General features: G+C 48.9%; 1 protein-coding gene across 1 annotated transcript; it reads right to left on the bottom strand.

The window, feature by feature from the left end:
• Positions 1-89: 89 nt before the first annotated feature.
• Positions 90-6,308, bottom strand: LOC121293688 (basic proline-rich protein-like). Its single transcript, XM_041216857.1, has 4 exons — positions 6,214-6,308; positions 3,127-3,232; positions 1,394-2,107; positions 90-1,337 (listed from the first exon to the last, which is right to left on the bottom strand). Exons 1-4 carry the CDS (start codon positions 6,306-6,308, stop codon positions 90-92), a joined length of 2,163 nt encoding a protein of 720 aa, XP_041072791.1.
• Positions 6,309-24,730: the final 18,422 nt, after the last annotated feature.

The following is a 24,730-nucleotide window of genomic DNA, read 5'->3' as shown; positions in this document are numbered from 1 at the left end:
TTCTGGTAGTACAATGATGATGGAGAAGAAGGTCCTGCACCTGAACAGCTGCAAAGAGAAATGTGTTTGTGTTGTGAGGGAGCATTACCTCAGGATGTCTTGGTTTTCACTTCTGAAAATCTGATAATCCTATCGCGACCAATCTCTCCAGTTCTGCATATTTTCTCATTCATTGAAATTAACCAGCAATTACACATCAGTATGGGCCTGGGGGCCTGGGTCTGGGGGCCTGGGTCTGGGGGTCTGGGCCTGGGGGTCTGGGCCTGGGTCTGGGGGCCTGGGCCTGGGGGCCTGGGTCTGGGGGCCTGGGCCTGGGGGCCTGGGTCTGGGGGTCTGGGCCTGGGTCTGGGGGCCTGGGCCTGGGGGTCTGGGCCTGGGTCTGGGGGCCTGGGCCTGGGGGCCTGGGTCTGGGGGCCTGGGTCTGGGGGTCTGGGCCTGGGTCTGGGGGCCTGGGTCTGGGGGCCTGGGTCTGGGGGTCTGGGCCTGGGTCTGGGGGCCTGGGTCTGGGGGTCTGTGCCTGGGTCTGGGGGCCTGGGTCTGGGGGTCTGTGCCTGGGTCTGGGGGCCTGGGTCTGGGGGCCTGGGTCTGGGGGTCTGGGCCTGGGTCTGGGGGCCTGGGTCTGGGGGTCTGTGCCTGGGTCTGGGGGCCTGGGTCTGGGGGCCTGGGCCTGGGGACCTGTGCCTGGGTCTGGGGACCTGGGCCTGGGGGCCTGTGCCTGGGTCTGGGGGCCTGGGCCTGGGGACCTGTGCCTGGGTCTGGGGGCCTGGGCCTGGGGGCCTGGGCCTGGGGACCTGTGCCTGGGTCTGGGGGCCTGGGTCTGGGGGCCTGGGTCTGGGGGTCTGGGCCTGGGTCTGGGGGCCTGGGTCTGGGGGCCTGGGTCTGGGGGTCTGGGCCTGGGTCTGGGGGCCTGGGTCTGGGGGTCTGTGCCTGGGGACCTGTGCCTGGGTCTGGGGACCTGGGCCTGGGGGCCTGTGCCTGGGTCTGGGGGCCTGGGCCTGGGGACCTGTGCCTGGGTCTGGGGGCCTGGGCCTGGGGGCCTGGGCCTGGGGACCTGTGCCTGGGTCTGGGGACCTGGGTCTGGGGGCCTGGGTCTGGGGGCCTGGGCCTGGGGACCTGTGCCTGGGTCTGGGGTCCTGGGTCTGGGGGCCTGGGCCTGGGGACCTGTGCCTGGGTCTGGGGGCCTGGGTCTGGGGGCCTGGGTCTGGGGACCTGGGTCTGGGGGCCTGGGCCTGGGGACCTGTGCCTGGGTCTGGGGGCCTGGGCCTGGGGACCTGTGCCTGGGTCTGGGGGCCTGGGTCTGGGGACCTGGGTCTGGGGGCCTGGGCCTGGGTCTGGGTCTGGGGGCCTGGGTCTGGGTCTGGGGGCCTGGGTCTGGGGGCCTGGGTCTGGGGGCCTGGGTCTGGGTCTGGGGGCCTGGGTCTGGGGGCCTGGGCCTGGGTCTGGGGGCCTGGGTCTGGGGTCCTGGGTCTGGGCCTGGGGGCCTGGGTCTGGGGGCCTGGGTCTGGGCCTGGGGGCCTGGGGGCCTGGGTCTGGGGGCCTGGGTCTGGGCCTGGGGGCCTGGGGGCCTGGGTCTGGGGGCCTGGGCCTGGGGGCCTGGGTCTGGGCCTGGGGGCCTGGGTCTGGGGGCCTGGGCCTGGGGGCCTGGGTCTGGGCCTGGGGGCCTGGGCCTGGGCCTGGGTCTGGGGGCCTGGGTCTGGGGGCCTGGGCCTGGGGGCCTGGGTCTGGGCCTGGGGGCCTGGGTCTGGGGGCCTGGGCCTGGGGGCCTGGGTCTGGGGGTCTGGGTCTGGGGGACCTGGGCCTGGGTCTGGGGGCCTGGGTCTGGGGGCCTGGGCCTGGGGGTCTGGGCCTGGGGGCCTGGGTCTGGGTCTGGGGGCCTGGGTCTGGGGGTCTGGGTCTGGGGGACCTGGGCCTGGGTCTGGGGGCCTGGGTCTGGGGGCCTGGGCCTGGGGGTCTGGGCCTGGGGGCCTGGGTCTGGGTCTGGGGGCCTGGGCCTGGGGGTCTGGGCCTGGGGGCCTGGGCCTGTCCTGTGTCCTGGGCCTCTGGCTGGGTTCTGGTGCACTAACGTTGCACGGGTGACCTTGGGCACTGGGTACTGGCTGTTAATTGGCTGATTCAAGAGGGAGTGTAAACAAAACACCTTTAACATACTGGGCGGGAGGGAGTTGGTGCCAGATCCCACTGGGGTAGGTTTGAGAATCACGTCATCACACATTAGTTCCTTTATCAACACTGAGGCCGGCAGTTAAAATTATGGGAGTGTCAATAAATAAGTAAAAAGGCAGTGGAATGTTGCTTTTTATGTCAAGAGAAATCGAATACAAACGGATGGAAGTTTTATAAAAATCTGATCAGACTGCCTGCTGTGACTAGAGTAACTGCATTCAGTCCTGGGCATCACACCTCAGTAAGGATATATTGGCCTTGGAGTGGGTGCAGCACAGGTTGAGCAGAATGACACTGGGGCTAAAAGGGTTAAATTAAGAGGACATTGCGTATAGACTAAGCTTGTATTCCTCAAGTTTAGAAAATTAAGGGTGTTTAGAGAAATGCCTTTGTACGCTGCTGCCTCTTGGGTACTGTGGCTTGCCGCAGTCATCTGACCACTAAGTCAGCTTGGCTGAAACAACGGCTTTGGGTAGAAGTCATTTTATCCACCGTATGGAACATGGGGCTGGCTTTTAAAGCACCTGCCAGGTGTGTTTTCAGCAGGGATTGCCGGGGGGGGGTGGTGGGGGTTTAAAATTGGGTGGGTGCCCATCCCACTACCTTCCCACTCACCCCCGAGCTCACCCACATAACACTGTAGGTGGGCAAGTACTGAAATCGACAGCCCACCCCCCACATATAAAAATTATTAACAGTCAACTGAGCTTCTTAACAAACCACCTGACCCTGATAATACACTGCCCACAACATAATACGGTTAGCATGAGCAGGAGTGGGACACCGGTTTTAATGGGCGGTAAGGAAGGGGTATACTATCTTTGGAGGGTGCCCTTTGCGTATCGGGGCATCTCCCCTTGACTAAGATAGTAACCCCCTTCTTCCCTACTCGCCTGCTCTCCAAAACCTGACCCTCCTCCCTAAGCTGACCAAACCCTCCACATTCCAATACCCCAGACTTACCTCACTCCGGGGTCCAATGGGCTTCTTCTTGAGACTGGTTGCAGTCCCGGCAGAGCCCACTACTGAGCTCTTGGCATTGCTGGGATGGATGGGGCTGCCAGCCAAGCTGCCAGTGAGGGGTGGAAGTCTCACTCTGAGCCAAATAGACCACTTGCAGTATTATTGTGGCTGCGGGGCAGGCTTGCAGGGAGCGAGTTGGCTTCCAGCCGATTCTCCTTCCAGGTGGAGGGAGGCGAGCTGTCCATACTCTCCCACCCCCGATAAAAAGCAGCCCATGGTGTCAGGATTGTGCAGCTGAATTTGAATAAAGTTTGATAGCTGTAAGGGAGCTAGCCACTGTAAGAAATGACAGGGAATAATTAAAACTCCAGTCTGCAACTTTGTACAGGCCATTGACTGCTGGGTGAGTCAGTATGGCTTTAAATATTCCAGTACCAGCTCCTATGTGGAGATCAAGGCAAGTTTGAGAATGAATTGGAAATTCTTCTAGTATCAGTGGCAGAACAATGAAATTGCCACAGAATTAAATAAGAAACCTGAACGAATAGGAGTAACAATTCTGTTATCAGTGCTGGGGAGAAAGTGCTACAAGTTGTATTTGTACCCTTCACTGAGATGTAGAAAAGCCAGTCTTTTGAAATTTTGGAAGTCTTGAAGACCCACTTTACTAATGTTATTTATGGGCACAATGGCCTAAATCTTGCGCTCATCGGGAGCACAGGATCAGCGGGCCTGCAAGCGGACATTCCATGGGATTGGGGGTAGTGTATTGAGATGGATAGAAAACTGGTTGGCAGACAGGAAACAAAGAGTAGGAATAAATGGGTCTTTTTCTGAATGGCAGGCAGTGACTAGTGGGGTACCGCAGGGATCGGTGCTGGGACTCCAGCTATTCACAATATATATTAATGATTTAGATGAGGGAACTAAATATAATATCTCCAAATTTGCAGATGATACAAAGCTGAGTGGGAGGGTGAGCTGTGAGGAGGATGCAGAGATGCTTCAGTGTGATTTGGACAAGCTGAGTGAGTGGACAAATGCATGGCAGATGCAGTGTAATGTGGATAAATGTGAGATTATCCACTTTGGTAGCAAAAACAGGAAGGTAGATTATTATCTGAATGGCTATAAATTGAGAGAGGGGAATGTGCAACGAGACCTGGGTGTCCTTGTACACCAGTCGCTGAAGGTAAGCATGCAGGTGCAGCAGGCAGTAAAGAAGGCAAATGGTATGTTGGCCTTCATAGCCAGAAGATTCGGGTACAGGAGCAGGGATGTCTTGCTGCAATTATACAGGGCCTTGGTGAGACCACACCTGGAATATTGTGTGCAGTTTTGGTCTCCTTATCTGAGGAAGGATGTACTTGCTATAGAGGGAGTGCAGCGAAGGTTTACCGGACTGATTCCTGGGATGGCGAGACTGACACATGAGGAGAGATTGAGTCGGTTAGGATTATATTCGCTGGAGTTCAGAAGAATGAGGGGGGATCTCATAGAAACCTATAAAATTCTAACAGACTAGACAGGGTAGATGCAGGAAGGATGTTCCCGATGGTGGGGGAGTCCAGAACCAGGGGTCACAGTTTGAGGATACAAGGTCGACCATTTAGGACTGAGATGAGGAGAAATTGCTTCACCCAGAAAGTGGTGAGCCTGTGGAATTCACTACCACAGAAAGTAGTTGAGGCCAAAATGTTGCATGATTTCAAGAAGGAGTTAGATATAGCTCTTGGGGCGAAAGGGATCAAAGGATATGGGGAGAAAATGAGAACAGGCTATTGAGTTGGGTGATCAGCCATGATCATAATGATGGTGGAGCAGGCTCGAAGGGCTGAATGGCCTACTCCTGCTCCTAGTTTCTATGTTTCCATGCACTTCCGGCCACATTCGGCCCCCGACTGCGATTTCACACTGACTGGCCAACTAACTGGCAGCTAGTATGAAAAATACACTGAGAAAGGCTCAGTACTGTCGGTGGGGGTGGGAAGAGGGTCCTGAAGCCTGACAGTTGCTGTGGAGCTGTCTCAGGGGCTGCAGTGCTGTAAAAATGAAATGAGGTCAGTAAAGTGCTGCAAATGGTGTCAATACGGCAAATTCAAGCACCTGACACTCATCCCTCAATGGCTTCTTTTATTTTATTTAACTGCGAACATTTTATCCGCCCTGGATGAGTTTGTAATGAAACTGTGAAGGCCCCTGGCCGATTGGCCCATCCACCATCTGTAAAAGTGGACAGGCTGTGTGGAACCGCTGACCATTGGCTCCTTAAAGGGCTGAATTGCCGCTTAATTGTGGCCGGACACATTTCCAACTCCTGCACACGCCCACTGACGCTGATGCAGTGTGTACGAGGGCGATGATGTCGGCACTGACGATGATGCAGTGTGTACGAGGGCGATGATGTCGGCACTGATGATGATGCAGTGTGTACGAGGGCGATGATGTCGGCACTGACGATGATGCAGTGTGTATGAGGGCGATGATGTCAGCACTGACAATGATGCAGTGTGTACGAGGGCGATGATGTCGGCACTGACGATGATGCAGTGTGTACGAGGGCGATGATGTCAGCACTGACGATGATGCAGTGTGTACGAGGGCGATGATGTCAGCACTGACGATGATGCAGTGTGTACGAGGGCGATGATGTCAGCACTGACAATGATGCAGTGTGTACGAGGGCGATGATGTCGGCATTGACGATGATGCAGTGTGTACGAGGGCGATGATGTCAGCACTGACAATGATGCAGTGTGTACGAGGGCGATGATGTCAGCACTGACGATGATGCAGCGCGTACGAGGGCGATGATGTCAGCACTGACGATGATGCAGCGTGTATGAGGGCGATGATGTCAGCACTGACGATGATGCAGCGCGTACGAGGGCGATGATGTCAGCGCTGACAATGCAGCGTGTACGAGGGCGATGATGTCAGCACTGACGATGATGCAGTGTGTACGAGGGCGATGATGTCGGCACTGACGATGATGTAGTGTGTACGAGGGCAATGATGTCGGTACTGACGATGATGCAGTGTGTACGAGGGTGATGATGTCAGCACTGACGATGATGCAGCGTGTACAGGGGCGATGATGTCAGCACTGATGATGACGCAGCGTGTACGAGGGCGATGATGTCAGCACGGACGATGATGCAGCGTGTACGAGGGCCTGACATCTTTGCGCACAATTCCACGCGATTCCTGGTTGGGTGCACACCCGCATATTCAACATAAAATTCTGGTCTATGTGTTCAACACCAGAGGTCAGGAAGAGGGGGAGAGTTTGTAACTGCTGAGACATTGAGTTGAATCTTGTGAGTTTGAGCTACTGAAGGATGACCCGATCAGAAATAGGATACTCTTAGGAACAAGAGATCCCAGCATGTCCGCTGAGAAAAGCGAAAATTACTCTCGAGAAAGCTATTGACATGTGCAGAAGCTCTAACGCGATTAATCATCAGCTGAAGAGTATTTGATGAGAGAACTGATGAGGCTTTGCACAAAGCTGATGAGGAAGATTTGATTTCACCGACTGAACAAGGGACAGAACAACTATCAGTCTCAGAGGCCAACTGCTCCCCAACAAATGCAATAGATCAGCAGCAACACTTGCCACAGCAATGACGTTCCCTGGGGAGGCAATGTCAGCCCTGAAGCCAGCAGACACCAGATGAAGAACCAACAAGAACCCACACACCGACGATCATAAGACCTGAACGCTTTAGGGTGGAATTGTCCCAGATTTGGCACTGAGTGAGTTAGGGGCGGGAGAAATGATGTTTTACCCAGCACCGGCAATGGCAGCTTCTTACGGTGAATCGTCCCAAGTCCGCTGCATTAATTATACATTCCTAGGACATTCGCCATTTTGATGGCAGGCGAGCTCTCATTCGCCCACCACACCATCACCTCGCCACTTCATCAGGCTGGGTGTCATACTTAAAGTGCAGCCATGAGTACACCTCTCAGTGCTTCCAGCCCAGGAATGCTGCATGGAAGACATGGCCCCAAAAGGCAAAAAATGACTGCAGCCTCCAGATTCAATGCTGCGTCCCTCAAGCACCTGTTCAACACATTGGCGCCATGATGTCCTCTACCCCAGCTCTGGCCTCAGGATGGGCAGCAACATCACCAGTCCAGCTAGGGAGGGGGTGGTCAGTGCTAACACCCAGCAAAAGAGGACAGACACCCAGTGCTGCAAGAGGATGAATGATCTCCTTCATTCCACCAGGGTAAGCCACTGTTCTCTTCACTCTCACCTCTCACACATACACAAACCTATCACACATCCACAGGGATCTCACTCACTGCCAGTTTAAGGGACATCACCTTTCACTCTCCCACACTCACTGTCATTGTCCTCATCCTGTCCATGGGATCATTCACCACCCACCCGTGCCAGGCATATTTATCATCTGGCCTGGCAGGCATCCTGCTTACACTCTCTCCATGCCTATTCATGCAGGACAAGCTGGCACACAACAAGAGGGAGAGGTCGCTGACTGGTGGAGGAATGCCTGAAATCAAGACACTTTGAAAACAGAGCCATCCAGCTGGGCAGAGACGCTCTGGACTGTTCCTGTGCTGACAGTGAGGTCGGTGCTGCTAAACCATTTTACAGTAGCCTCAGGTCACAATCCGGTGAGTACATTGCACTTTCTGATCCACAGCAGCAGCAGGCAGGGACCTCCCACATCCCTAGCACTCGGAGGCTGAAGGTCAGAAATCTGTTGAGTCCAAGTCAGATGAGGAGCCTCTGGACTCGGTCATGTCTCAGTTGGAGTGCAAAGCAAGTTCGGGAACATCAGGAAGGGATGTCCACTGCACTCCTCAGATTGCAGAGCACGATGGAGGAGTCCGTCCGCCTTCAGGCTGAGGTGATAGCGTTGGCATGCCAACGCACCTAGGTCAACACTGGTAGGATGGCGGCTGCCATGGAGACCTTGGTCCAGAGCATTGCTCCTGCACTGCTGCGCGGGCTGAACTCCATCGCTGATACCATAGTTGGCCTCCAACAGTGTGTATGTGAGAGGGGTGCAGGGGCAGCTCAATCCCACTCCAGCTACCCCTGCTCCTCGAGGAGTCAGCCAGGGGCCCTCGAGCACCCATAGGGAGGAGGATCAGCAGGTGCACACCCCGGGGCCATCCACCCAGGTGACTCTGGGAGTGTCTGGCCCATCTGAATTCCCTCTTCCATTGACCCTTGCTGCACCAGCTCCGCAGGCCGAGGGGGGTGCCACTGTCACAGAGCAGGAACCTGAAAGCAGGCTGGGGCCCTCCAGGTCTCGGTCCTCCAGAGGAAGCCTGTCAAGGTCATCACAGGCAGGGCGTCACAGTCAGCAGACTGTCTCCATCTCCGCCGTGGATGTCTGGGGAGCACCAAGATGTAGCAGCTGGGTCAGGAAGGTTAAGAAGATGTAGTTGCACAGCCTGAGCTTGGGCGTTATTCATTTGTACATAATGTTCACTTGTGTAAATAAAGTCCAAAGGATATCTCCCTGTCAATGGCTCCTTGTTCTGATGAGCAGTGTTTGTGTCACTCAGATGTGAAACCTTTCTGCACAAGATAAAGGCAGGTGTCTCAGGCCCGGACCTCTTCCTTATGTCTGTGCAGCCTTCAGGCCAAAGTGATGATCTGACCTCGCACTCCCTGGACACATTAGCGATGCCTGCACCTCGATGATACTTGTCATTGCTGCCAGGATGTTGTGGTCAGGCATCACCAAGTTCCTTCATTCTCTGAAGGGCTCAGGTGCTGAAGGCAGACAAAGGATCAAGTGTATTTAAGTTTCATGGCTGCCTCTCTATGATCACAGAGCGCAAGCGAGCTGCCCTCAGCCAGACAGGAGTCAGACATTCTCAGAGACTATGTGAAGATCTATGGAGTGTCCTCACTGCATGTCATCAACATCCTTCTGCAATCAAGCAACTATTAGAGCAACCACTACATCTCCATTACAGGAGCATTCTCACAGAGGGTATGTGCGTTGTCATAAGCCAGACTGGAGTCATATATTCATAGATGCAATGTGAGGATCTATGGCATCTCCTCACTGCATGTAGTCATCATCCTCCACAAATCTAGCAGCTCTGATGGCCTCCTGAGCAGGCCTGCCTTGTCTGGCCAGTGTGAGAGCCTCATCACCGTCATTGTTGCCTTCGAGGATCTCCTCACTCTAATCATCTTTGACGTCCTCCTCATCGGAAGAGACTTCCAGCTTCTCCATCTCTTCCCCAGCCAGCTCCCCTCCCCATTGCAGTGCCAGGTTGTAAAGGGCGCAGCAAGCAACAACGATGCCTGGCACCCTCTGTGGACTGTATTGCAGGCTCCACCAGACCGGTCCAGGCACCAGAACCTCATTTTCACCATCCCGATGGATTGCTCCACCAAGTTGTGAGTTGCAGCAGGAGCTCCGTTATACCTTCACTCTGCTGCAGTCTGAGGCCACTGCACGGGTGTATCAGCCACATCCTCTGTGGGTGGCCCTTGTCCCTGAGGAGCCAACCTTGCAGCCTCTGTGGACCCTGGAAGATGTCAGGGATCTGTGACCGACTGAGAATGTAGGAGTTGTGGACAGTCCCTGGAAACCGTGCGCAAACCTGCAGGGTGTGTTTCTGGTGGTCACACACCAAGCTGCACACTCAACGAATGGAATCCCTTGCGGTTGACACAGTCAACTGCTTGTTGTGACAGAGATCTGCGTGCCATGTGAGTGCAGTCAATTGCACCCTGCACCTGTGGGAAACCCAGGATCTGGGCAAATCTGATCGCTTTTGCATCCTGGCTCTCCTGGTCCCGGGCAAAATGCACAAAGTTGTGTTCCCTCGCGAAGATAGCATCCTTGACCTCATGGATGCATTTGTGGGAGGAGGCTTGTGATATTTCAGAGCTGTGGAGCCCTGAAAGGAAACACTGGCGTAAAGATTGAGCTTTCATGGCCACTGGCATTGGATACCCTCCATGTCCCTGTGGCACCAAATCCTGCAGTAGCTGGCAGATGTGACTGACCAGTTCCTGAGACATGAGCAGTCTTCGGCAACACTGGTCCTCAATCATCTGCAGGAATAAAAAATGGTGTCTATATTGGGTCTAGCTCGGCACCGACCAGTGAGGGCTTGCTATAGCTCTTTAGCAGCGAGTGCGGGAGTCCCAGACGCCCCTTCTTCCTCAGGGTGCTGCTCCTCCCTCTGTGCAGCCAGGTGCCTCAGTTACTCTCTTCTCCCTCATCTTCACTCTCTGTACGTCACATACAGCTAGTTCGCCAGGCTCCATGCTCTTGATGTACTCCTCCTGCAGAATGAAAGAGAGAGACACATGGGTTAGCTTGATTGTTCTAAGAACCTCTCTTGGCTAAGTCAGAAGGCCCCTTAACACATCTCAGAGAGTGCTGATGGTCAGAGTTTAGTGCGCTGCACGGCTGCCCGAAACCCCAGCCACCTCCGCCCCACTCCATCTGACCGATTGGCTGCAGCTTTGCCCATTGGACTGCATCCTGTGCTCTCAGCTCGGGCACAGGCATTCTCCTAACCCACACTGCAAGGCTGCCCTGTTAGCTTCAACCATGGGGCAGACTGGTCCAAGCCGGGATGCTGACACTGCAAGGGGCTGTGAGCACCTCCAGCAGTGACTGCTCCACGGTCAGCGTTAGCGAGGAGATTGTTCAACATGCCCAGTCATCCACCTATTCTGCAGTCCACTAAAATGCTCATTAGTTTGCAGTCTGTGCCCGTGGGAGCACTTGGTGGCATTTTCATGCTTTTGAGTTGCTTGAAAGGACAAATAAGCTAGAGACCCAACTCCACTCATGTCAACTTGACTGTGTCTGAACTGTTTTAGCTGTGGAGGAATGGTCACTTTATAATGCATGGCTGCTCCCCTCTGTCCACCCCGCACGTGCTTGTGCACTATCTTCAACTGCAGGGCAGCTGTTGCCCGCAGCCCCCCCAAGTTGCCTCGACCCCTGGGCAGTCCTTGCTCCCTCCTCAAGTCACCTTAACTCTGAGGTCCAACAGGCGGCCCTCTCAAGCATTGCGCAATGTCACTGTGTGTTCACCTCCGAGTTCCCCTTAAAGTGCAGCCGGCTAAATGCATGCCTTATATGTATTGTGCAATCACACTGACGTGGGCGGACGATCCTGGGTGGGTGGGGGGGGGGGGGTGGTTGAGTCCGGCAGGCTAGCCTGATAATGGTATGCTGATGTATTACAATGAGCTTCCTGACATCCAATGGCAGCAAACGTGGCCTGCCATAGATGGGCTGAGCGTACGATCGCAAACTGGTTTCATGGTGTTGTAAATCCAATTTTTGCTCTTCTCGCATACTGGACAATGCCGGACACCCCCGGCGCCAGTGGGCACGGAAAATTCCGCCCTATGTGTGCATTGGGTGTGTGGGGGCGGACAAAGATGATACAGACGAGAATCATCAGTTTTCTGTTCGCCGTGATGACTTTCTTTATAGACCACTTCTGTGAGTAACTTGCAACTGCGAATAAGTGTGCACTCAATGTGCTTTTTTATCATTTTACAAAAAAGAGGCATGTTTTCCTTTGTGCACTGATGCCTCTTGTGTACTGTGGCTGGCCAGAGACATGTAACCGCTGAGGTCATCTTGGGTGAAACAAAGGCTTTGGACAGAAGCCATTTTATTCACCAGATGGAACAAAGGGAGTGATCTAGTAGAGGTCTTTAAGACGTTAGAAGGATAAAATTGAGTGGATAGAGAGAAACTATTTCCTCTGGAGGAGGGAGTGCAGGACAGGGCCACACAATTTAAAATCAGAAACAGATCTTTCAGGAGCAAAATCACAGGCAAAAGATAGTGGAAATCTAGGGATCAATTGGAACTTGCAGAGACTGGTGGATCTTTAGTGGGTAAAGATATCAAGGGATAAGAAGCAAAGCAGGTAAATGGAGCTGAGGTACTAATCAACCATGATCTGACTGAATGGCTTTTCCCTGTTACCTAATACTTTCCTTTATTAGGTAAAGTGTGGAATATAAGAGCAGGGAGGTTGTGTTGGATACTAAACACATTGTGCTGATATTTGTTTATTCGTTCCACCTTTCCTGTCTTGAACAATGAGCTGCTTGATTAAAATCTTGACACTGGGTGCAGGCCCCTCATTGACCCACTTTGGGTACGATTTATGGAGTTTTTACACAGTCCTGTTGATGTGTTTCTCCTTCACTGGCCCAAGGTGGAGTAACAGCAACCTCCAGCTTGAGACACCATTGCTCAGATGTGAGTCAAAGAACTGGGTGTGAACAGGAAATTAGATAGTGATAGTGGCTGATAGTGAATCAGTGGAGGTCCCATTGCTGTCCTTATCAAGGGTCATGAACTAGGACCCAAATGTAAATGCAGAAGGAAATGGATCCCAGCCAAGGGTGTGCAGTATATAAAAGGAAGCTGCATTTATTTAGAAACTTATTAGAACTTTGTGACGTCCCAAAGGACTTTGCAGTCAATAAACCTTCTGTTTATTGTGAGTATAATGCACTCAATAACTAATGGGGACCATGATTGAGTTTTATTGCCATGGTATCTCAGTTGGATCATCTTAGATATCATCGTGCAAAAACATTGACTCATGAACACACACAACCAGATGGGTTATTAACTCTTTTGCTGTTAATCTCCACAGTTATATATTTAGGTTTTACCATCCAACTTTGACAAACCTGAATCCTTTATTATGTTCTCTAAAGGAATATCAGTTTATAGGGAACTTTCTCTGAAGACTCATACCACAATATTCAGATCCGTAACATCTGCAGTTTCAGCACTACTGGTATCATTTTGATTCTAAAATAGTGTCTGTCCACATGTGCATACTTCCAGCATGGCCCACATAAGATGCCATTTTGGGGAATTCAGTAGCATAGGTGTTAGAAACGTGCACTGGCAGCGTGCAGAGTTGGCAGATCATGATGTCAGTCAATGTATAATCCTTATTTGACCACATACAGCCATTTTCAATCTCGCCCTCCAATGCCCTCTCATAAATTGCACAACTCAATATGCACTGAGCAGCAGGAAGGATCCCCAACCATTGCTAATTAAAGGGACCCTCAACAACTCTCAGGTTAGTTGCTGATTAATTTCGACTGGCTCTATTTGAGTTTGAGAAAGAGCTGGGTGGTTTGCCAACTTGTGTAAAGTTGGTGAAGTTGACAGTAAGTGATGCTGCACAAGGAGAAAGCCTTGATTTTAACTTTAAAGGTTTGGGTGAGGGGACTTGCTCCCAGTCGTAGTTCCCATTCCTCCCTTGGACTGTAGCATGAAAAGGAGATGGAACAGAGGCAGGAGAGAAGAGGACAAGCTGCTTGCAGAGAGAGGACAGGGAACAAGGCCTTATCCACCCACGGGGCAGGATTTTCCAGCCCTGCCCACCACTGGGATCATCTAGTCCTCTCAAAATGGACTTCTGGCTGGGCCGCTGAATCCTCCGGTGGAGGTCCTGCTACAGTGGGGCAGGAAAATCCCAACCATGGTCTGTCAGGAACGTTTGTCTTACCTTAACCTCAGCAAGAAGCAGTTTTTGTGTGAGTGTGTGTGTGTGTGTGTGTATGTGCACCAACTCTATTTTATGAAGGAGGTGCTCATGGAACTCTGCCAACTCTTGCACCCAGACCTGCAACTTCACAACAGGGTGAAAATGGAACTGCCAATGGTTGTGAAAGTGACCTTTATCCTGAATTTCTTCACATCAGGATAATTCCAGGCTGGGGCATCTTTCACTAATTTCCAATTTGCGCCCACAGCTGCAATAAGGGAGGTGACAGATACTGTTGATAGCAGGAGAGGGGAGCTCATTGTCTTTTCTCTGAACAGAAAGAAGCAGGTGGAGTGTTTTCATGGCTTTATGAGGACAATGGGAATTCCCAGGATGCAGCGAACCACTGAGTGCACACACATGGCTTTGTGGCACCATATCTAAATGCAGAGATATATGGAAACTGTAAATGTATTCCACTCCCTGAATGTACAGCTGATGTAGCTGAAAAGAGAAAAGCATCAGGATGGGGTTATGATGCAGGAAAGTGAGAAAGCAGCAGGTGCTTGCTTACAACATATGCAACTTGTGGATCAGGAGATTGAGTGATGAGGGGAATGTGGACTAAGTAGAAATATACCATCTTATTCTATAGTCTCAGCCCCACTGCTGGCCAAGGACTCAGTCATGGCTGCACTATCTCCTCCAGAACATACAGCCATGCCCATACTCTGCTAATTAAATACTGTTGTCTCTGGTTATGTTCCATCTTGTCCTGCAGGAGACAGGGAAGTGTGTCAAGTGAGTGCAATATGTTTGGGTGATATGCCTGTCATATTTGATTAGTTGACAACGTGTACGAGCTGTGAGACGTGATTGTGAGATTTTCAGCAATGTGTGAGGGGCAAGTTAGGCTTTGAATGGTAGGTATGAGTTGTGCTCGATAGACAATGTTGGTAGGTGAGTGAAGTGGATGGAGTGAGTGTGTGTGAGGCTAGTGGTTCATTTGTAAGGATATAGCATTTGAAGATGCGGTCACTAACCTTGACCACTCCTGTGAGGTCATTAAATTTCTTTCTGCACTGAATCTAGGTCCTTGAGACTAGACTGCTAGCATCAACAGCAATGGCTATCTGCCCCCACTACCTTTTCAGTGTCAGTCTAGAGGAGTGCCTGGCCTACTGAGGAAGAGGACCTCTCTCCTGCACCAAAAGCTTTGGAGTACACATATTCCTCTATTGTTCCATTTGCACTGTTCTTCCTGCTCACAGACTCTTGTCCAGTCACTTCCAGCAGGATGCACCTCTCCTTTAAGAGGGCAGACTGGCTTTGATCGGTAGTAGCCTTGCATGAACTTGGGCCTCCTGCTGAAGTGAGCAGCCACTCAACAACATGTTGAGTAAGATCAGCCATGATCTTACTGAATGGTGGAGCAGGCTCGAGGGGCCAAATGGTCTTCTCCTGTTCCTATTTCTTATGTTCTTATGTGTTTAGCACTGGGCTGCATACTCCTATCATTATAATGTGCAGGCAGCATGAAATTTGCACTGTTTTCAATGTTTTCATGCATTATCCAATTTTTTATCCATTAGTTCCTAAAGCAGCAGAGGTTTTAGAAATAGGAACAGCCAATTGGGTTCAAGAAACCCCAGACTTTAGCAAAACCCTCTTGGTTAACTTGAAACTTGTCAAGAATCCCGTCTTATTGCTCTCTGAATGATGGGTCAGGCATTTCAAGAAAAATAATAAACCTGATAGTTTAGAACAGTTTTACAATTTTGCCAGAAACAGGGAGCTGAGGGGAGGTGGTGGCATAGTGGGTATTGTCACTGACTAATATTCCAGAGACCCAGGGTAATGCTCCACGGATCTGGGCTCAAATCTCACCACAGCAGATGGTAAAATTTGAATTCAATAAAAATTAAAAGTCTGATGATAACCAGGAAACCATTGCTGATTGTTGTAAAAACCCATCTGGTTCACTAGTGTCCTTCAGGGAAGGAAATTTGCTGACCTACATGTGACTCCTGACCCACAGCAATGTGGTTGACTCCTAAATGCCCTCTAAACAAGGGCAATTCTGGCCTAGCCAGTGATGCCCACATCCCATGAATAAAAAAAGGGTATTTTCTATCTTCTCACTTCACCTCACTACAAGAGAAATTACAAGACCACATCTAATACACCCTGACCCTACCCCACTCTGTGAAACTAATGTAACATGCTAACTCTCTACCCCCAAGAAATAATCGAAATTCCCAAAACATGATTTAAGGTTGGAAATATTATGCATTAGTCTGCTGTTCAGAGAGGGTTTGTGTTCACCTTGGCCTAAGCCTTTAAAAAAAACAAAGTTTAACACATGTCGAGCTACAGTTATAGATAAGGGTGTGAAAGGTAAAGGAACCATGGTGGATAGATGGAGTTAAGGTACAAATCAGCCATAACTCATTGAACGGTGACAGGTTTGAGGGGCTGAATGGCCTCCTCTGTTCCTATGTTCATAAACTTCTGAGATAAATTAGAGGTTAACTAATGTTCCTGAAGGCAGATTGGATTAGTCCAAGAATCAGAAAAGAAAAGAAACACAAGAGGACATTGGGAAAAGCAGACAAGACAGGCAAACAGGGAGAGAAAACTTGCTCATCAATATAAGATAGTCGCAAATAAATCCAAGAATGAATTCAGGAGAAACCTCTTTATCCAAAGAGTGGTAAGAATGTAGTACTTGGAGGGAAGCTGGATAAATAAATGAGAAAACAAGTAATAGAAAAACATTCTGATGGTGTGAGATGAAGAGGGATGGGAAGAGGCTTGTGTGGACATAAACACTGACACAGACCCCCTGGGCTGAATGGCCTGTTCCTGTGCTGTAAATACTGTGCAATCAGGTTTCACCAAACATGATAATGATCCACAACATCAGATATCTAATGTTATTATACAATCTCTGATCAGCGCTCAAGGTTATTGTGGATTTGTGATGACTTTGTAATTTGTGACCTTATACCAGCTGCAGTCTGTGATTTTTATCTTGTTCCATTAAACTGAGGACAGGCCACAAAGTGCATATCTACTGGCGGAACTGTGAGGAGCGATGGGAATCACAGAACCCACCGCAGACTGGCACACACCCAGTACAAGCTCACTGTACCCACTTTGAATAGGAAAGGGGTTTGATCCATTGAGATTCTGTACGATGGGATTGAATGGAAAATTTTATGAAATTTGTAGTGAGGCAGGCTTCAGATAGCTTGATCTGAGACTGTGTCTGTTTTTGTAAGTTGCTCGTGTCTCTACGTTTCCTTCAGGCTGGTTTTATTCATGCTTCGCCTGATGATTTTCTGAGAATCTGAGCTTGAATTGTTTCTAATACCTGTGAAAAATCAAAGCTAACTGAGGGAACGGAAAGCACTGAAGCCTGAGCAATGTTTCAGTGAACAGTTCACTCCAACACACAGGTCCGTTACCTGTAACTAAAGAAACAAAAGACACTAAAACTAAAATAGATGGAATGAAAAAATACATTGAAAATCAAAGGAATGGAATAAAGCAGAACATTTAACTACTATTCAACCATGTATATTATCAACCATGCACCTCAGCAACCATGCACCTCAACAACCATGCACCTCAGCAATGGTGCATCTCAGCAACCATGCACCTCAGCAATCATGCACCTCAGCAACTGTGCACCTCAGCAACCATGCACCTCAGCAATCATGCACCTCAGCAACTGTGCACCTCAGCAACCATGCACCTCAGCAACTGTGCACCTCAGCAACAATGCACCTCAGCAATCATGCGCCTCAGCAACCGTGCACTTCAGCAACCATGCACCTCAGCAATGGAGCATCTCAGAAACCATGCACCTCAGCAATGGAGCATCTCAGCAACCATGCACCTCAGTAATGGTGCATCTCGGCAATGGTGCGTCTCAGCACTCATGCATCTCAGCACCCATGCATCTCAGCCACTGTGCATCTCAGAACTCATGCATCTCAGCAACTTTGTATCTCAGCAGGAGGAATCTGACAGACCTGGAGTCCTGAGGCACATGTCAAAGAGGGACCAACAACATCATCAACTTGCATTTATATAGCACTTTTAATGTAATAAAGCATCCCACAGTGCTCCACAGGAGCATTATCAAACAAATTCTGACACTGAGCCACATAAGTAAGTATTAGGACTAGTGACCAAAAGCTTGGACAAAGAGGTAGGTTTTAAGGAGTGTCTTCAAGGAGAAGAGAGAGGTGGAGACGTTTGGGGAGGGAATTCCAGAGCTTGGGGCCCAGGCTGCTGAAGGCACAGCCGCCAATGGCAGAAGAATTAAAATCAGGGATGCGCAAGAGGCCAGAACTGGGGAGTGCAGAGATCGCAGAAGGTTGTGGGGCTGGAGGAATTTACAGAGAGAGGGAGGTGTATAAAACAGTAACGTCAAAGGAGGATCTGACATAGGAATTTACAGGTCCTATGGTGTACTGACCAGGGAAGCTGTTGTTGTTGATACAAAGTGACTGAAGGTGAAATGGAAAGAAAGAATGAGAAACAGGCTTAAAAATTAAAGAGGCACAATAAAAGAGAGAGAGAGCAGGGGAGTGTTGAAGAGGGAGGAGAAGGCGCAAAAGAGAGAGAGAGATATCAATGATTATCAGTAAAAACATGGCAGAGATGAACAGATCTGAGCAGGAGATAGAGGCGGTGAGAAGTGCACCAAATGGGGGAGAAAGATCTAGAAACTTTAGCATCAGCAAATAAAACACAAAAGAGGAAACAAGTAAATTGCAATAACATGGCTTGCAGAACACAAGGAAAGTTATCGAAAGCAGAAGGAATAAATAGCTGAGATGGAGCAATGACTTAGCAAAATATAGGTTTCATTTCAATTTACAGAGTTTATCAGTTCTGTGTAAACTGGGATAATAATAACAATAGAAATTGCTGAAAAAACTCAGCAGGTCTGGCAACATCTGTAAGAGAGAGAAACCGCATCGAAGTTTTGAGTCTTCTTTGGAACAGGGATTGTGTAAATAGGGATTGACTGAAATAGCACAGCTGCAGTCGGCTAGATTCTTAATCATTCCAACCCTACTGTAAATAAATTGTAACATAGGATTCTTGGAAGTCACAGGTGTGCAAAAGACAGGGATGTCAAATGGGAATATATAAAAAGGAGGCCATTCAGTGCCCCTAGCCTGTTCTGCCATTAAATCAGATCATGGTTGGGTCTGTATCTTAACTCCATTTACCCACCTTGCTTCTGTAACCCTTAATGCATTTACCCAATAAAGATCTATTAAGTTTTCAATTGACCCCAGCCTCAACAGCTTTTTGGGGGAGAGAGTTCCAATTTCCAAAGAAAAAGAAAGACTTGGGGCAGGACTTCACCTCAGCAGGCCAGCGCGAGCCCGATCCGCTCAAGCGTGAAATGATGCGCAATGACATCGAGCGAGTGTTCCGACATCAACGTGCAATAGTTCGGTGGGTGGGCGCGCACGGGAATCAGCAGCATGGCCGCCAACAATTAGAAGGTCTATTAAGGTCATTAAAGTATTAATTAACTTAAATTTTTCACCACCTGTCCAACCTCATGGTTGACAGGCAGGCAAAAAGGCCAAGCGGCCTTTGCACTTTTTAGGAAACCTCATCTTCGGGAGGAATGAGGTGTCTTACAGCAAATAAAAATTTACATCTCATTCGTAACATGTCCCTGCGGACATGTTTTTTAACATTTAAAAATACTTTATTTTTGTTTTTCAGAACTCTTCATCTTCCTGAGGCAGCTCTGTGCCTCAGGGAGCTTTTCCAGCGCACACTCGCGCACGTGTGAAGTTCCCCACTCGCCTCCACCACCCCCCCACATAGGCGGCACTGAGCGCTGCAGCGCACGTTTCACACCGGGTGGGCCTTAATTGGCATGAAATCGCAGTCTGGCCCCAATCACGGGCGGCGGCCAGCTTCCCGACTGCCCCCACTGAGCCCACCCCTGCCCAGCCTGCCCAACAAGGGCAAAATTCTGCCCAAGGATTTATATGGTGGTTTTCATGAACACCGGATGTCTCAAAGCACTTTATAGTCAATGAAATATTTTTTGAAATGCAGTCACTGTTTAGGACCTTTTCCATGACTACCTTTTTGTGTGAAAAAGTGCTTCCTGACATCACTTCTGAACAACCTAATTTTAAGATTCTGCCCCTTTGTTCTGGACTCCCCACCACTAACACATTTGCTCCTGCTACTTTGACTGTCTGTCCTGCTCTGGTGACTACCAGTTGCTTCACTGCAGACTGTACAGGGCAGGAGTGTAGTGCCAAATTTTGAGGTGCCAAAGCGCTAAGAAAATGTAAAAGCGAAATACTGCGGATGCTGGAAATCGGAAACAAAAACAGAAAATGCTGGAAAAACTCAGCAGGTCTGACAGCATCTGTGGTTCAGAGCTCTGAAGAAGGGTCATACAGAATTGAAACTTTAACTCTGTTTCTCTCTCCACAGATGCTGCTGGGGCCTGCTGAGTTTTTCCAGCATTTTGCAATTTTGTCTCTAAGAAAATGTGTAGGCCATATCATTTCTAAGCCTACTATTACGTTGTTTTCCTATGTATTAATCATTTGAGTCCCCAAACGTCAGTAAAACTATGCTTTTTAAGTGAAAAACATTAGTGCCCATAGGAATTTTATTCAATGAATGCGGTATTTTGAATCATTAGTCCTTAGCATAGCCAGAATTTCATTATGCAACAGTTTAATTATTTAATTCAAGCATATTAAAAAGATGAATTACAGAAAGCTTTACTTAATCCTTGGTATATCAAGAGGTCTCTGCTTTTCTTGATTTATATTAATAACCTAGACCTGAGTGTACATGGCACAATTTCAAAATTGGAAGATGATACAAGACTTGTAAGCATTGTGAATTGTGAGGGGGATAATGATAGAGGATACAGACAGGCTGGTGGAATGAGCAGACATGTGGCAGATGCAATTTAATGTAGAGAAGTGTGAAGTGATACATTTTGGTCAGAAGAACGAGGAGAGGTGACATACAATAAATGGTATAATTCTGAAGGAAATGCAGGAGCAGAGCGACCTGGATGTATATGTGCATTTATAAATTATACTGAATCCTGGATTTTATAAGTAGGGGCACAGAATATAAAAGCAAGTAAGTTAGGAACCTTCATAAAACGCTGGTTCAGCCTTAACAGTAAGGATGTGCAGGTTTTAGAAAGGGTGCAGAAAAGATTTACGAGAATGGTTCTAAGGATAAGAGACTTCAGTTATGTGTATAGATTGGCAAAGCTGGGGCTGTTCTCCTTGGAGAAGAGAAGGTTGAGAGGAGATTTGATACTTAGTTGTATCAAACCGTAAAAAAAATCAATAAAAAGGAATGAAACCAGAACTCACTCCCTAACTGAACAATGGGTGCACCGACATCACGTGGACTGCAGCAGTTCAACAAGGGAGTTCACCCCATCTTCACAAGAGCAATTAATGATGGGCAATAAATGCTGGCCCAGCCAGTGACAACCACATCTCGTAAATTAATTTTAAAAAAGGCTTGTGTGGAACATAAACACCAACATTGATGAGGTGGGCCAAATGACCTGTTTCTGTGCTGAAAATTCCATGTAAAGTTGCCAGCAAGGGAGCATTTCACAGTCAACGAATTAATGTTCAGCAGGCAAACGCAGCAGGGTTTGGGGATATTGATGCTGCTTTAGATCCTGGGAACCTTGAGCTTTTAAGACCCTGAAATACCTGTTTTAAAAAATGACTGTTTTATGAGAAAGTTGTCATAACTTGCTGGGAGTTATAAGGTCTGTATTTTTTTTAACAGTCAGGGAGCTGTACAGAAGGGCTATTGCTGTTGCTGCTGCTGCACAGTGACTCAGAGACATTCAGCAGCAGCAGTTTGAGGCCCGGAACCCTGGACCTGGCTTTCCCTCTGCCACCTCTTAAACTCTCTGGGCTCCGGATTCACAGGCGCATTGTGAGCTCCAGGCATTCCGGCCAACTCTTACCATCTGGCCTGATCTCTAACTCCAGAAATTTGTGGCCAAACTTGCTCTTGTGCCCCACACAGTAACACAGGTAGAATTCACTCAACATGGTCCCTGTGTGGCTGCCTCTGCGTCACAAGTCACACAGCTCCACATGGTCGCAAGAGGATTTCCCTCCAGCTCTGATTGTTGCGTCAATGAGCCAAGTGCCCCTGCATGTGTTTCTCTCTGAAACAAACATTAGAAATAGGAACAGGAGAAGGCCATTCGGCCCCTCGAGCCTGCTCCGCTATTCAATAAGATCATGGCTGATCTTCTTGTGTTTCCACATCCCATCTAACCCCGATAACCTTTGATTCCCTTGCCTAACAAGAATCTATCGCCCTCTGCCTTAAAAATATTCAATGACTCCACCTCCACCACTTTTTGAAGCAGAGAATTCCAAAGCTGCACAACCCTCTGAGAGGAAAAATTTCCCCTCATCTCTGTCCTAAAAGGGTGACCCCTAATTTTAAAACAGTACCCCTAGTTCTGGACTCATCCACAAGAAGAAACATACTTTCGCCGTCCACCTTGTCAAGGCCGTTCAGGATCTTGTGTACTTCAAACAAATCACCCCTCGCTCTTCTAAACTCCAGTGGAAACAAGCCCAGCCCGTCCAACCTTTCCTCATAAGACAACCCACTTCATTCCAGGTACCAATTTAGTAAACCTCCTCTGAACCGCCTCCAATGCATCTACATCCTTCCTTAAATAAGGAGACCAAAACTGCACACAGTATTCAAGGTGCAGACTCACCAATGCCCTGTATAACTGAAGCATAACATCCTTACTTTTATGTTCAATCCCTCTCATAATAAAGGATAGGATTCCAATAGCCTTCTTAATTACTTGCAGTACCTGCATACTAACTTTTTGTGACTCACGTACTAGAACACCTAGATCCCTCTGCACCTCAGAATTAAGCAGCCGTTCTCCATTTAAATAATACTCTGCCTTTTTGTTCTTCCTGTCAAAGTGAACAACTTCACATTTTCATTGGAGCCAGTGAAAGTTAACCATCCAGCGGTGAATATTAAAGCCTTTAAAAAGGAGGTACCAGAGCGGAGCTCCAGCAGCACTACACCCCGTTACAGAGCAGTAATTTTAGATGGGTTTCAGCTTTGCTTGGAGAATATTTGAGTCTGAATATAATTCTGTGTCATCCAATATTCTCTATTCAGGGCCCTGCCCTCCCTTGTCCTGTGCCTTTTCCTTTTCTGTTGAGTGCTGCTCCAAACTAAACCTTGATCAACCACTGCACCCTGATTTCCTTCATCTTGTCTCCTACCTCTCTCATCCTTGATAACTGTTGCTTTTGTATCTTTCCCTGCTTCCTTTGAAATAGTGGAAGGATTTGCAGGCTGATTAACAATCGATAGGACAAGGTGGGAAGGGAGTTGTGACCCACCCACACCCATCCACTGGATGTTACCCTAAAGTTCAGAGCTAGAGCTCCAGTTTCCACTGGCTGGGACTGTCTGGAATGGAGTTCAAACTTGTGACCTTTTGTCTCAGAGACTGGAATGTTACCGCTGAGCTAAAGGCTCACTCCTTACCTCTTTGATGGTATGTCCATGGAAAGCACCACGCTGCCTGAAAGGGCGGTGGAAGCAGATTCAATAGTAACTTTCAAAAAGGAATTGAATAAATACCTGAAAAGGAAAGATTTGCTGGGCTATGGGGAACGAGCATGGAGAGGGGGACTAATTGGATTGTTTTTTCAAAGAGCCGGCACAGGCATGATAGGACAAATGATCTCCTTCAATGCTGTACTAATCTGTGATTCTACATTGCTGCCTTGGCCCCTCATGGTCCTTGGCAGTATTTCTTGAGTCCCCATCTTTGGCTCCTCATTCTCATGGTTTGATCATTGTTCCCAGTGATGTACATGTTCAGATTTGCTGTTACTGATAGCCATATGAGCGCCAGTGCCTCGCCTGATCTTAGTCAATGTCCACATATATCCATATTTTCCAGTTACTGATAGCGATTGGGAGCAGAAACTTGAGGTAACTATTTTTCCTCCTTTGACCCAGTGGCACTGAGGCCAACTGCAGCACAGATGATCCGCCCAGCTTTGATCCGCCTCCCAACTTTAATCCACCAACTGAGGACAGAACATGCATTAAAGAATGGACCCGGTGGTTTGTGTGGATCTCTGCCACACATTTACTCACTGAGCCATTGAGCCAATCAGCTTCTCCAACAACCGCTTGTATTTATATAGTGCTTTTAATGTGGTAAAATGTCTCAAGCTGTTTCACAGAAGCATTATAACATTTGACCCCAAGCCTAATTGGAGGATACTAGGACAGTGACCAAAAGCTTGGTCAAGGAGATAGATTTTAAGAAGTGGCTTAAAGGGTGAGAGAGAGGTAAAGAGTTGGAGAGATGAAGGGAGGGAATTCAAGAGCTTAGGGCCCAGGCAGCCAAAGGCAAGGCCACCAATGATGGAGCAAAGAGAATGCAGGATGCACAAGTGTTGGAGAAACACAAAGATATAGGAGAGTTCTAGGGCTGGGGGAAGTTACAGAGTTTTTTCAGGGGTTGGGAAAGAACTTGAAAATTTTAAAATTGAGATATTGTCAGACTGTGAGGCAGTGTAAGTCAGTGAGGTGATCAGGGAAAGAGACTTAGGCAGCAGAGTTTTGGTGAATTGAAGTTCATAGTGGGTGGAAGGTGGGAGGAGAGCCAGGAAAATATTGGATTAGTCAAGTCTGGAGGCAGCAAAAGCATGAACAAGGTTTTCTAGGCAAGAGACACAGGTACAGCAAGTGATTAGGAAGGCAAATGAAATGTTGTTGTTCATTACAGGGGGAATGGAATATAAAAGCAAGTAAGTTTTGCTACAGTTGTACAGAGTGTTGGTGAGACCACAAATGGAGTATTGTGCTCTGCTTTGGTCTCCTCACTTAAAGGAAGGTTATAATTGCATTAGAAACAGTTCACAGAAGGTTCAGTGGGTTGATTCCTGGGATGAAGGGGTTAGTTTATGAGGAAAGTTGGACAGGGTGGGTCTGTATCAATTGTTTAGAAGAATGAGAAGTGATCTTT

This window comes from Carcharodon carcharias, chromosome 22 (genome assembly GCF_017639515.1).
Source record: "Carcharodon carcharias isolate sCarCar2 chromosome 22, sCarCar2.pri, whole genome shotgun sequence".
Taxonomy (NCBI): domain Eukaryota; kingdom Metazoa; phylum Chordata; class Chondrichthyes; order Lamniformes; family Lamnidae; genus Carcharodon; species Carcharodon carcharias.
The sequence above is the reverse complement of the archived record's forward strand: the minus strand, read 5'-3'. Positions and strand labels throughout refer to the sequence as shown.

Coding starts and splice junctions, on each gene's coding strand:
- LOC121293688 (XM_041216857.1), bottom strand. CDS start 6,308: ATGTCAGGCCCTCGTACACGCTGCATCATCGTCCGTGCTGACATCATC. Junction 3,233..6,213: donor GTGCTGACATCATCGCCCCT/GTACACGCTGCA, acceptor CCTCACTGGCAG/CTTGGCTGGCAGCCCCATCC. Junction 2,108..3,126: donor CCATTGGACCCCGGAGTGAG/GTAAGTCTGGGG, acceptor CTCTTGAATCAG/CCAATTAACAGCCAGTACCC.